General features: G+C 38.5%; 1 protein-coding gene across 1 annotated transcript; it reads left to right on the top strand.

Annotated features, from left to right (window-relative positions):
* The first annotated feature begins 240 nt into the window (after positions 1-240).
* Positions 241-12,166, top strand: LOC117100147. The gene is made up of 4 exons (XM_033239722.1): positions 241-429; positions 4,583-4,666; positions 7,210-7,290; positions 11,142-12,166. The coding sequence occupies exons 1-4, from the start codon at positions 324-326 to the stop codon at positions 11,351-11,353; spliced, it is 483 nt and encodes a 160-aa protein (XP_033095613.1). The 5' UTR covers positions 241-323; the 3' UTR covers positions 11,354-12,166.
* The last annotated feature ends 1,262 nt before the right edge of the window (positions 12,167-13,428 follow it).

Raw genomic sequence — 13,428 nt, 5'->3', positions numbered from 1 at the left:
AATCACTATTTTTGCGTGATCGGCGTTCCATACATTTGCGCATGCGTACTAGGTGATTCGCCAGCAGCGAGTCGGCTCCAGCACCGAGTCGCCAGCAGCGAGATGTCACTGCAGCAAAACGTCTATCCTGTTACCTCTGGTAGGATTTGCACTGCGCGGGTGGGCGTGGTTTAACGAAGAACGACTATCGAATACGGCATTGACAAACAACCGGATTGTTTGTTGTTTACGGAAGTAAGTATGACCATGTCTGTCTGTTGGTAAAACAGTCTAGGCCTAGGCTGTTGTTTTAACGAAAGGTGTACACATTGAATGGGTACACGATGATAAATATGAAGTGTTTGTGGGGAAATATGACTGTAGGCCTATATATTGTTCTATTTACCTTCTTCTTGTTTGCGGATTCTACAAACACGTCAGTCAGTTACGGTGAGTAGGAGGATTATTCCAGGCTAGCTAGGTCTGGCCTGTATGTACAGTACTATAAACTGTAGCCTACAGTACTCCTTAGTTAGGCCTGGGAATATCCTCTGCGCAAAAATTAGACCTAGAAATCCGTCGGGAGTCCCGAAAGCTAAGACCTAAGACCACGAGATATCAGGCCCACTCGAAATATCAGACCCCGCAAATTAAGACCCTCAGCTAAGTATGCCAGGATTTCCAGACAATAATACCTTTATTCGAAAGCTAACATCAATATATAGAATAATATAGACTAATCATGAAATAAACACCAGTAAGTATTATCGATACCAGACATATGGAGTTATAATTATTTTGATAATAATAGTAGAAGTAATTAAATCTGAATGGAAAGAAGTGGTTAGCGGAGTTCCTCAAGGTAGTGTTTTGGGTCCTGTACTATTTTTGGTCTTTATTAATGATCTTCCAGATTCGGTTAAATATTCTAAAATGAAATTATTTGCAGATGATACAAAGATTTACATGAGTGTAAACAATAGATACGATAGTATTAAATTTCAAAAAGACATTGATGCTCTATAATAGTGGTCTATAATGTGGCAATTACCTTTCAATTTGACAAAGTGCAAGATTATGCATTTTGGATATAAAAATCAGAATTTTAAGTACTATATTGGTGAAGGAGAACATAGGACTGGTTAGTGAAATGAAAGATCTTGGTGTTGTTATAGATAACAGGATGAATTTCTGGTCTCATGATTCGCATGTAATTTCCATGGCAAATAAGAAATTGGGAATTATTCATCGTGCATTTAAACATTTGGATTCAGATAGTTTTTTGTTATTATAAGGCATTAATTAGTCCATCATTAGAATACTGTAATAATGTTTGGGTGCCTAGATTCCTTGAAGACGAAGATAGATTAGAAAAATTACAACAAAAAGCTACTTGATTAATTTCTGAGTTGAAGGAACTGGATTATGAGAATAGGTTAATAAGATTAGATCTTCCAACACTAGCTTATAGAAGGAAGAAAGCCTCGGTTATCCAGGTTTTTAAAATTTTTAATGGGTTTGATAAGCTAGAAGTTGGCAATTTTTTTGAATTGTCATCAACAGTAGTTACTAGGGGACATTCACTAAAATTGAAGAAACCGAAAGTTAAAACTAAGTGGGGAGAACAAAGCTTTAGTACGAGGGTGATTAATGATTGGAATAATATGTCAGTTGAAACTGTGGGTTCACAGTCAATAAATCAGTTCAAATCAAGACTTGAAGAACACTGGCTAAATCACCACCAGAAGTTTAAACCGTATGTATTAGAGACTTAGACAGAGGGACGAATAAGCATTAATGCTTTAGCTTCAAGGTCAAGGCAAATCAACTCCATGTACCAGCTAGGCCCCTATTTGCAACGTTTACTGAAGAAAACAAATACAATACAAACAAACCCTTGTTAGTGTACAGGCTACTCCACGGAACCGTATGGTTTCGATAGCGGTTTCTAATGCACATCGTGCGAATATCTGATATTATGATTCGCGATCGTTCTCGATAACAATATTAATAATAATAATAATAATTAATAATAATAATAATAATAGGCCCCTAATAATGATGATAATAATAATGATAATGATGATAATAATAACAGGTCGATTTATAAGGTGCAAATAAACAAGGTCTCTAAGCGCCATGTCCAAGTCCTCTGGGGCGGATCCAGAGATTTTCTGAAAAGGGGGGAGGGGTGGGGGAACAATATGAGGTTCTCGCCACCACGCCCACCTTAGCCCCACCATGGCTGGTGCTATCATTTCATTCCACTGCTGGATCGCACAAAAACTCATGGGTACAATTTTTCCTCTCAATTTTTCCTCAAAATGTTCGGCTTGACTGAATTGGTGGGGGGGACGGTCCCTCATGCCCCCACCCCCTTCGCTGGATCCGCCACTGTTAATGGTTTCATATTCTATGCTTTTAGTAGTTTTATATTTTTTATTATATATTTTGAGACCAAATAGGTCCGCCCTATAAAACAAAAAAGAAGCAAGTAAAAAAGGTAAGGTGAATGTAAAAAGAAAACTATCCTAAAAATATAAAGAGTGAGAGCGATCGAGAACCATAATATATCAGATACAGTATTCACATGATAGATGTGCATAAGAAACCGCTATCGAAAATGTACCAAAACCGTACCGTACGGTTCCGTGGAGTAGTGCGAATAGCCGGTTTGTTTGTACTGTATTAGTTTTCTCCGGTAAACGACGCAATAGGGGCCTAGCTGGTATCGATGATACTTAATGGTGTTTATTTTATGATTAGTCACTTTTTTATATTGACGTTAGCTTTCGAGTAAAGGTATTGTTTAGAAATCCTGGCATACTTAAAAGTTGAGGGTCTTAATTTGTGGGGTCTGATATTTCGAGTGGGTCTGATATCTCGTGGTCTTAGGTCTTAGCTTTCGTGGTCTGAGCTTTCGGGAGACCCGAAATCCGTCCGCACATTACTGAAAAAGGGCTGATTTCTGCACGCATATTTGGCCGAAAGTTATTCTTTAGCCTTTGGGACCTAATCAGTGACCCTATACTATAATTAACCAATGCGGTAGTATTAGTTAATAGGCTTAGTTTTTCACAAATCGGTAGACATCTTGAATTGAAGTGATGACAAACATTGCAAATCAGTGGTTTGTAACCGACAGAAAAAACATAAGCTTTTGGGTTGATTTGCTGACATCATATTATTTTAAAAATCCATAACGGGGTGTCGTATCCCAAAAATGTTTCCAGCAAAATGTTCTTAAAAGACTAGTCTACACCACTATATAATTGAAAAAAAATCGAAAAAAGTTTTTGACCTGAAGACTATTTATAAGGTCCCATATTAGTTTATCAACCTATCAAAGAATAAAAACTGATGAGGGAGGGAGGTTTTTTTGGGGTTTTTTTTGCTAACCCCGCCCCCTTTTACCGATGTTCACAAGTAAATGAATGGTTAGGGACATATAAAAAGTCATTAGAGTGGAATCAAATTTATATTTTAAATAAATGTTTTTGTTGTACCAGTAAACATATTTGCGAGAAATTCTGAGCCTTTCAAGTGAAAAAAGATGGGAAAAGGACCGTTTAAAATAAAAATATATGTTGATTGAAAAAAAAAAAATCAGATTTTCCCCAAAAAATGTGAGCGGGTGATAAACTAAATTTTTTTTTTTATGGGGCCTAATAGTTTACTATGTATTAAAATAAGTATATGCATTAAAGTGCAATAGTTCTAGTAATACTCTGGACTAGCATTGTTTTAGTTACCATATGAGAGTTTCCTTTGTTAAAAACATGATTTACTATACTATACTTTTTTTATAAAACAACTTGTACTTTATAAAGAGAAATCTGTATATTCTCGGTACCTCGGGAAGAGTAACAACATGAAAGTGCTGTACTAACTGCACTGTAATGCATAGGCCTATTTTAATACACGTTATAGAGTTATGATTTTTTAAATAACATGATGTCAGAAAATCAGCCCAAAAGCTTATCTTATTTCTGTTGGTTACGCACCGCTGATTTGCAATGTTTGTCATCACTTCAAGATGTCTACCGATTCATGAAAAAGGCCTTGAGTGCCTATACATTATAAGCAATACCTTCCTTACAAGATATTTGCTGATGTGTCAGATCTTTCTTTTAAAACTGGAAATGGATTGAGTGGCAGGTTGTAGAAATATGCCGAGTAAATTCAAAGTGATCCTCAATAAATTGACACCAATGTTTCTACCAAAGTCATTTGTGGAAACCTGAGAATCTCCAATGTAAATCTGATTGACCTGAATTGGGGAGGAGAATGATCAAACTTTCACTGTATGAGAAGAACCTGCGCAATTAAAGAACTTTACGGTATGGGACCTCTGAATGTGCATTTGTCCAGACCTGAAGATAGTGAACCGGGCCTAATGCATTTTTCTGGTTGGCTGCCTAAAAGCAAGTTCCATTTGGAAACTACTGTTGGCTTAGTATTCATATCAGAATGATCAGAACTAACGCTTTAAATGTTGAATGATTCCTTCCTTATTGAGTACTTTTATAGGTCTACGTAAATGAGGCATGTCTCACAGTGTAGTCAGTCATTAAAGTCTGTATTTATTCCTTATTTTTTCCAGACTGTCCGATGATTGATTGTGTGCGGCCATGCCCCCATAGTATGTATGTAATAGACGAGGATGGGTGCCAGACTTGCAATTGCGGTAATTGAATATTTAATACCTATGTCATTTGAAGGATCATTGATCTTTGGTTGTAAACTATATAATTTGTCTGGTTTTAATGTTATTGAATTAAATTTACAATATTTACTCTGTTATATGTATATGTATGTGTTTGTGTATGTATGTGTATATGTATGTATGTATGTGTGACTATGTGTGTGGGAGGGGTGTGTGTATGTGTGTGCATCTATGCATGTATGTATTGTGTGTGTATGTATGTATGTATGTGTGTGTGTGTGTATACACACACACGTGTGTATTTATTTTTATCTCTATTACTATTTTTGTAAACCCTTTTTTTAAATTTATATTTCGTTCTACCGCAGTATTTTCTTACTATATTTTATCACAGTAATTAAGTTTTTACTGATTTTGTTATTGTTGTGAACATGTATCTACCAAGAAGCGCCTCTTTACAGCTGCTAAGTAGTCATAGACCACGCCCATACGCAATTCAGCACAATGACGCTGCAAGTTATGGGTTATTCTCCTCCCTTTATATAATAAAAAAAATATACATTGTTTATGCTATGAATTATTTCCTATCATTTTGAAAGTAAATTGGATAATTCCTACCCCTTGATTTCTGTTTTTGTCCTTTTTCTTGGGTCTGCTTATTAGCTGTCTCTTATACACATCTAGATGTGTATAAGAGACAGGAACTGGGGACCAAACAAGATTTTCTAAAGTCAAAGACAAAACAAAAATATAACTGCATACAAAAATTGATATTAAAAAAAGATGTAATATAAAATTAGGTTGATCCTGAATAACTTACTGCAGATATAACTTTTTCTCTGCAGACTTCTCTTCCCCAGTCAGGTATTGGAGGAATGAAGGCCTTGCCACGCAGGTGAATCTTTTCTTTAGGGAGAATACGTCCTTCCAACTATTCACAACAATCAAAGACAAAACATTTGAGAAAGGCTATTGACAAGTACTTTTGATTTCTTTTTGACGGTGCTGGACTTTAAATTCCAGGTTGATGAGTTCAATCTGTGTGTATTCTAGAGATTAATATGTACAGTAGAAACCCCTGTCTCTTATACACATCTAGATGTGTATAAGAGACAGGTATCAAAGATATCAAATTCAATTTCACTGACATGGATAACAAATGCTATATTTAGGAAACAATATATTGCAAATGTTTTACGTTCACCTGATGAAAATCAACGTAGTTGTTCGAAACTGTAGTAAAATATTTTCTCTATATAACAGAAATAATGTAAAATGAATTTATACCACCAGACATTGTTTATATTCCTTAAATTTAGAATTTCCCATAAGCCTGAACTTCGAAAAAGCAATGGGGATCCATTTGTTTGTAGCTGAGGTAGACCCGCAAGGAAGGCACTCATTATATTGATTATATCATCAGTTGAGAAAATGAAACATCTTGATCGATTTTGGTCAGATTTCATTGATTTGCCAGGAAATCAGCCAGGAAATTTCTGGCAGCGACCACTGTATGTGAAACTCACCTGTGGGGTCATAATGTCTTCAAGCTGGTAGAGATACATAATGCTATGATCATGAAAGTACTTAGTACAATCTTCACACCCAATGGACAACAACCAACTAAAACATATAAGAAAAACAGGAATATAAAACATAACTATAAGTAATTTATTTTTAATCAACAGTAAATATCAAATGAACTGACACAGGGAGTGATGTATCTAGGAGAACAGTATTGAAATTGGGGGGGGGGGGCACAAATATGAAGTGGGAGGGCGAAGGTGGCAAAATAAGGTACTATAACTACTTAAACCTAGTGTTTTGCTTAAAAAATTATCAGTGGTGGGCTCTCTATGTCCGCAACCAGAGCAAAGTGGGTGAGGTCAGGCATCACCCAAAATCTTTTTGACAGTGGTCCAGGGATACGAAACCCCTAAAAAATGTGACGAAAGGGGCTTCAAAGGCTGAATCATTTTAGAATCTAATAATAAGTACAAGATACATGGCCACTCTACTCTCCCACGTCACCCCCGGAAACATCCCGACTTTTTACAAGGATTGAAAATATGATCTTGAGTAGGCACCTTAACCATCAGACTACGTATCCATTTCAAATACAGTACTACAGTTTAAATTTACCTTGCAATGGTGGTGTCTGCTTGCGCATACTGATGGCCCTGTCTCTTATACACATCTAGATGTGTATAAGAGACAGGCTTTAAACAGATCATTGATTTTTTATTTATAAATGATAAAATTACAGTAGTAGTATATTTACATTTTTTATCCGATGATCCTTTTTTAAATATATTGTTTACCTCTGTAACCAACCATTAAACAGCAGGTAGGGTATTAAATATTGTTTGAAGGTTTGCATGGCGAAGTACTAATATATATTAATGCTTGCAGTACACCACGTAGATAGTTCTGAAAAGAACTGCTGTTGTTGGTTGAGGATATCTCAACGTTTCGATTGAGTTGCTTCAATCGTCTTCAGGAGAATAATATTATTATATGGGTATTATTATTATTTACCCATTTTTTTCTTCTTTTTTTTTCAGAATGCCCTTTGCGCAGTTGTGTACCGTGCCCAAATGGTCGATACGGCAAGGATGAGTATGGGTGTCAAAATTGTGATTGTGGTGCGTTACTAGTCATGATGCTTCAGTAATAACATTAAAGTTTTAACAACTCAATTCCCTGAATTTACGTAGACTTACTTTTGAAAATTGTGTCTATGTTCTTTGCTTACACAGTCCCAGTGGCGGCGGCAGCAGGGACAGGGGGCTTAATCCCCCATCAGTCCATTCATGCTCACCCCCCACCCCCCAATCGGCCAAAGCTCATCGGGCAGTCGGACCAAAAAAAAGAAAAAAAAGGCCTAGTTTTTTTTCATCCTAGCCATTTCCGTCCATCAAGTCCCAATTTTTTTTAAAAATCTTGTTGTGGGAGGAGGGGACACCCCTCCCATACCCACCCCCGGCTCGGGCATTTGGCCCTCAGATTACGCTGCGCACTATAGTTACACCCGTAATCGAGTCGAGTGGCCAAGCGGTGAGGCAGGGGTGCCGCTAGCTACAGCCTTAACATCGGTGCTGGTTCCAGCCGCTCCTCGCCAATGGTTCGGTTGGTAGAGCCAAGTCTTCTCGGATAAGGACTTAAAATGGAGGTCCAGTGTATACCCACTGCATCTTTCGGAAGAGTAGGGGGTTACCCTGATGTTATGGTTCATTTCATCCCCTGTCGTTGTGGAATGATGTGAACATGTATCTACCAAGAAGTGCCTCTTTACGGCTGCTAGGTAATCACAGCCCACGCCCACACACAATTCAGCACAATGACGTTACAAGTTATGGGTTATTCTAATACCTTTACTTTTACTTAGTCCCCCAGTCGGACATCTTAGCCTTCCCCCAATAAATTATATCTTAGAGCCGCCACTGCACAGTCGATCAGTGGTGGCGCCAGCGAGGTTGGAGAGCCATAGGGGTGCAATAGCCCCCTCCATCGGGAAAACCTAGCCAATTAGCTCCCCTGTTAGGAGTACTAACACCTGTCAGGGGTACTTACCATTTGCCATGGGTACTAACCCACTGTCAGGGGTACTAGCCACCTGTCAGGGGTACTAACCCACTGTCATGGGTACTTACCACCTGTCAGGGGTACTAACCCACTGTCATGGGTACTAACCCACTGTCAGGGGTACTAACTACCTGTCAGGAGTACTAACCACCTGTCATGGGTACTAACCCACTGAAATTCCTTGGAAAATGAGCTATCGACGCTTATCGCGACGAGATAATTAAGTCGTACGTACGAGATAATATTATCTGACGTGCGAGATATTATCTCGTCCGTACGAGTCGAGTGGCCGAGCTTTAAGGCAGGGGTGCCGCTAGCTACAGCCTTAACATCGGCGTTGGTTCCAGGCGCTCCTCGCCCATGGTTCGGTTGGTAGAAACAAGTCTTCTCGGACAAGGACTTAACATAGAGGTCCAGTGTATACATCTGGCTCGTGTGCACTTTAAAGAACCCGTTGCATCTTTCGGAAGAGTAGGGGGTTACCCTGATGTTATGGTTCATTTCATCCCCTGTCGTTGTGGAATGATGTGAACATGTATCTACCAAGAAGTGCCTCTTTACGGCTGCTAGGTAATCACAGCCCACGCCCACACACAATTCAGCACAATGACGCTGCAAGTTATGGGTTATTCTAATACCTTTACTTTTACTTACTCCCCCAGTCGGACATCTTAGCCTTCCCCCAATAAATTATATCTTAGAGCCGCCACTGCACAGTCGATCAGTGGTGGCGCCAGCGAGGTTGGAGGGCCATAGGGGTGCAATAGCCCCCTCCATCGGGAAAACCTACAGTAGCCAATTAGCTCCCCTGTTAGGAGTACTAACACCTGTCAGGGGTACTTACCATTTGCCATGGGTACTAACCCACTGTCAGGGGTACTAGCCACCTGTCAGGTGTACTAACCCACTGTCATGGGTACTTACCACCTGTCAGGGGTACTAACCCACTGTCATGGGTACTAACCCACTGTCAGGGGTACTAACCTACTGTCAGGTGTACTAACTACCTGTCAGGAGTACTAACCACCTGTCATGGGTACTAACCCACTGTCATGGGTACTTACCACCTGTCAGGGGTACTAACCCACTGTCATGGGTACTAATCCACTGTCAGGGGTACTAACCTACTGTCAGGTGTACTAACCCACTGTCAGGGGTACTAACCACCTGTCATGGATACTAACCCACTGTCATTGGTACTTACCACCTGTCAGGGGTACTAACCCACTGTTATGGGTACTTACCACCTGTCAGGGGTACTAACCCACTGTCATGGGTACTAATCCACTGTCAGGGGTACTAACCCACTGTCAGGGGTACTAACCACCTGTCAGGAGTACTAACCCACTGTCATGGGTACTTACCACTTGCCAGGGGGACTAACCCACTGTCATGGGTACTTACCACTTGCCAGAGGTACTAACCCACTGTCAGGGGTACTTACCACCTGTCAGGGGTACTAACCCACTGTCATGGGTACTTACCACTTGTCAGAGGTACTAACCCACTGTCATGGGTACTAATCCACTATCAGGGGTACTAACCACCTGTCAGGAGTACTAACCACCTGTCATGGGTACTAACCCACTGTCATGGGTACTTACCACCTGTCAGGGGTACTAACCCACTGTCATGGGTACTAATCCACTGTCAGGGGTACTAACCCACTGTCAGGTGTACTAACCCACTGTCAGGGGTACTAACCACCTGTCATGGGTACTAACCCACTGTTATGGGTACTTACCACCTGTCAGGGGTACTAACCCACTATCATGGGTACTAATCCACTGTCAGGGGTACTAACCCACTGTCATGGGTACTAACCCACTGTCAGGGGTACTAACCACCTGTCAGGAGTACTAACCCACTGTCATGGGTACTTACCACTTGCCAGGGGGACTAACCCACTGTCATGGGTACTTACCACTTGCCAGGGGTACTAACCCACTGTCATGGGTACTTACCACCTGTCAGCGGTACTAACCCACTGTCATGGGTACTTACCACTTGTCAGGGGTACTAACCCACTGTCATGGGTACTAATCCACTATCAGGGGTACTAACCGCCTGTCTGGGGTACTAACCCACTCTCAGGAGTACTAATCACCTGTCAGGGGTACTAACCCACTTTCGGGGGTTCCAATAATATACAATACCTCGCACATATGGTAGCACTACTCATACTAAGCAGTTTTTAATCCCTAAAATTTGATATTTCCCTGACGACCTTTGCTGGAAATTCCCTGATTGGGAGCCCTTTGCATCCCGAACCCCTCCCCCACCCCCGCTAGCTCCACCCTTTCTTTCAATAAAACTTAGTTCAATTCAGTATTTCAATATGTGCATCATTAAAATGTGTCTTGAAGTAAGGTAATACAGTTGAAACAAATCACTGTACAAATTATGGGTTATGCACTGTTAAAATACAATAAAATGTTTTTAGTCACTAATGGGAAATTTTTGCAATTTGTATTTGTCATTCCAATATTTTTTGTTTAACTTAATGAAAATAATCATTGATTTGTTAGCAGATTAACAAACAGATTTACAATTCTAACTTGGAAATCTTTTTTAATTCTTAATATAATGCCTCAATTTGATTCCAATGACTTACAATTAATACATATTTTTACACATTTTATTGAATTAAAAGATATCCATTTTATTTTACAAGTTTGTGCTACATATATGTATACATAATTAAAATATAATAGAGTATAATTATTTTATCCTACCATTCAGATATATTACAATGGAAAAATATTTCTCATTGGACAGAAAATATTTTAACACCTTTATAATATCTTTATTTTTTAAAATCTATTTGAATGAAATCTATTTAGATTCTCTTTGCAAAATTGAAATTCCTTGTGTCACTGTATTAATTATTATGTTTTTTTGTTTCTTCCAGTTGATAGTGCATCATCACTTATATCGTGTGTTACACTCATCCTTGCCGGAACAGTTGTATTTTGTATCTTGTTGTATCTTTGTATACAATACCGATCACGGGCAGTGTACTGTTTTCCCGCACATCACAGTCCACCGTCCACCAAAGTCGGGCAAAGTCAGCCCGAAGTGCCTGTGGTCAAGATTTTAGAAAAGAATGTTATTGTATATTGATTTAAACCTGCCTATGGTGCCTGCAATACCTGCTGAGCCTGCGGTGTGGACTAAGCACATGATATTCAAGGACTTTTAACTGTACAAAAAAAATTCTTTGTTTATAATTGTAACCAATAATTTAACAATTACAGATTTCCTAATAAGGTAAATTTTTTATAGAATCCCACACATGATCATTTCAACAGAAAATAATGTAAGCCTACCGGACACATTATAAAGGCAATATAATTTTATCGATACGTCATAGAAAGTTTTTACTATTTACATTGTTTTGGTTGCTTTCTTGATGTTTATTGTACATTATTATTGCAGGGCCATATTGTTAAACAGCGTTGAGATCTCGTCTGCATATGTTATCCTGATTAAATATGCTTTAAATTAAAAGATAAAAAAATAAAAATATACCAATACATACAGCTGGTAGGTCAATATATAGGTATATGTACATAAAATGTACATACTGTAGAGACGAATCTTGTTACATACAGTATGCATAGATTATTTTCCAATATTTTTTTTAAAATAGGTCAATTTTTTATTTTTAAAAATTGTAGACGTGGACAACTATACTGTACTATGTTAGTAAATTCAGAAATAGTGATTTTAGGTATCTGCGGGCGAAAAAATATCTAGCCTGGGGTACCGCCCGCAGTCTGTTTGCAGGCATCGGGTCCAACAAAGTGTAATAATGCAGCATACTGTAGTACAATAATAAACATACTTTTGTAATAACCAGTTAAATGCAATAAGTTAGTGCTCATCTTTTCAAATCTTTGGTTGGGTTATATAAATATATATAGTAAAAACAAATCTGTATTTTTATTTCTGTTATTAACTAATATTATTAACATGAAAATGCCTTGATTGATTGATTGATTTTATTCCGTACTCAGGCTCGTAGGCAGAATTTTCGATGGGGAGGTGCGTTTTGCAACCGAAGTGGACCTTACGATGGGCGACTGTCTAGCCTCCCCGCGAGGGTGGGGCGAATCTGACAAATTAGCATTTGAGGGCTTTTTTTAATGGATTTCTAAAATCCATAATTTGTAATATCCTATTTAAATTTTCATTCATTTGAGTATTGTCTAGGGACCTACAGTAAAGCAGGAGAAATAGAGGGTGGGGTGAAGGGAGAAACTTGTACAGGCAGATGGTCAATACCACCTCAGCCCCACCATGGTTGGGGCTGAGGTAAGAAAATTTTTGATTATGGCACCTCAAAGTGGCATGAAATGGCACTCTCAGACAAACTTTAATTATAATTTTTCTTTTTCCTCCATTTCTTTTATAATTTTAGGGGGCTCTTCTCCCTTGAATCTACCGCTGTGAAATTATAATTTTTCATGTCCTTTACATCTGTAGGACTACACTCACTGGAGCTGATAATTTCCAACAGATTTCGTAGCACATTATTAAAAATCAACGGGTAGAAGAGCGGGCAAAAATGTAATGCATACTATAGCATTTCGCGATAATTAGGAACGATTTTAGTGAAATAATAGTTTTTAAAAAGTGGACTTATTGAAATTTGGTGGTCCAGATGCAGAGGCCTGGAGGGGGTTTGTGGGAAAAAGGACAAAATAGCATTTTGAGGGTCTTGCAAAATAGATTTCTCAAACACATAATTCATGAATACTTCATTTAAATTTCCATTAATTTGGTGTTTTTGGGACCTGAAAAAGTACGGTAACGTTATTGTCCTGTACATCTGCCGGCCTATAGATAACATTCTTCATAATTATATAGATTAATCTGCAATCACCAGAGACGATCAATTTCTAAAAAATTTCATACCACATTATTAAAAATCAGCGGTTAGAAAAGCTGGCAAATATATAATGCAATGCATGCTATAGCATTTTGTGATAATTAGGAACGATTTTGTGAAATCATAGGTTTTAAAAAGTGGACCTTTTCGAATTTTGGGGGTTGGGGTGCGTCCGCACCCTCTGCACCCCCTATGCCTACGGACCTGGTACTCATCATTAGTAGTAAAAGAATTCTATACATTATAATTATCCAGTAAATTTCAGATTTTATTAGGAATTGCTTTAAAATTTGAAGGTGCCTCC

This window comes from Anneissia japonica, unplaced genomic scaffold (assembly GCF_011630105.1).
Source record: "Anneissia japonica isolate Jap-2015-1 unplaced genomic scaffold, ASM1163010v1 scaffold3162_len13473_cov147, whole genome shotgun sequence".
NCBI classification, from domain to species: Eukaryota; Metazoa; Echinodermata; class Crinoidea; order Comatulida; family Comatulidae; genus Anneissia; species Anneissia japonica.
Note: the sequence above shows the minus strand (reverse complement) of the source record. Positions and strands in the feature narration are given on the sequence as shown.

What these genes read in the sequence shown, in the direction of transcription:
- LOC117100147 (XM_033239722.1), top strand. Translation starts at nt 324, where the DNA reads ATGATAAATATGAAGTGTTTGTGGGGAAATATGACTGTAGGCCTATAT. An exon ending in AAACACGTCAGTCAGTTACG is followed by an intron (nt 430 to 4,582) that starts GTGAGTAGGAGG and finishes TATTTTTTCCAG; the next exon opens with ACTGTCCGATGATTGATTGT. An exon ending in GTGTCAAAATTGTGATTGTG is followed by an intron (nt 7,291 to 11,141) that starts GTGCGTTACTAG and finishes TGTTTCTTCCAG; the next exon opens with TTGATAGTGCATCATCACTT.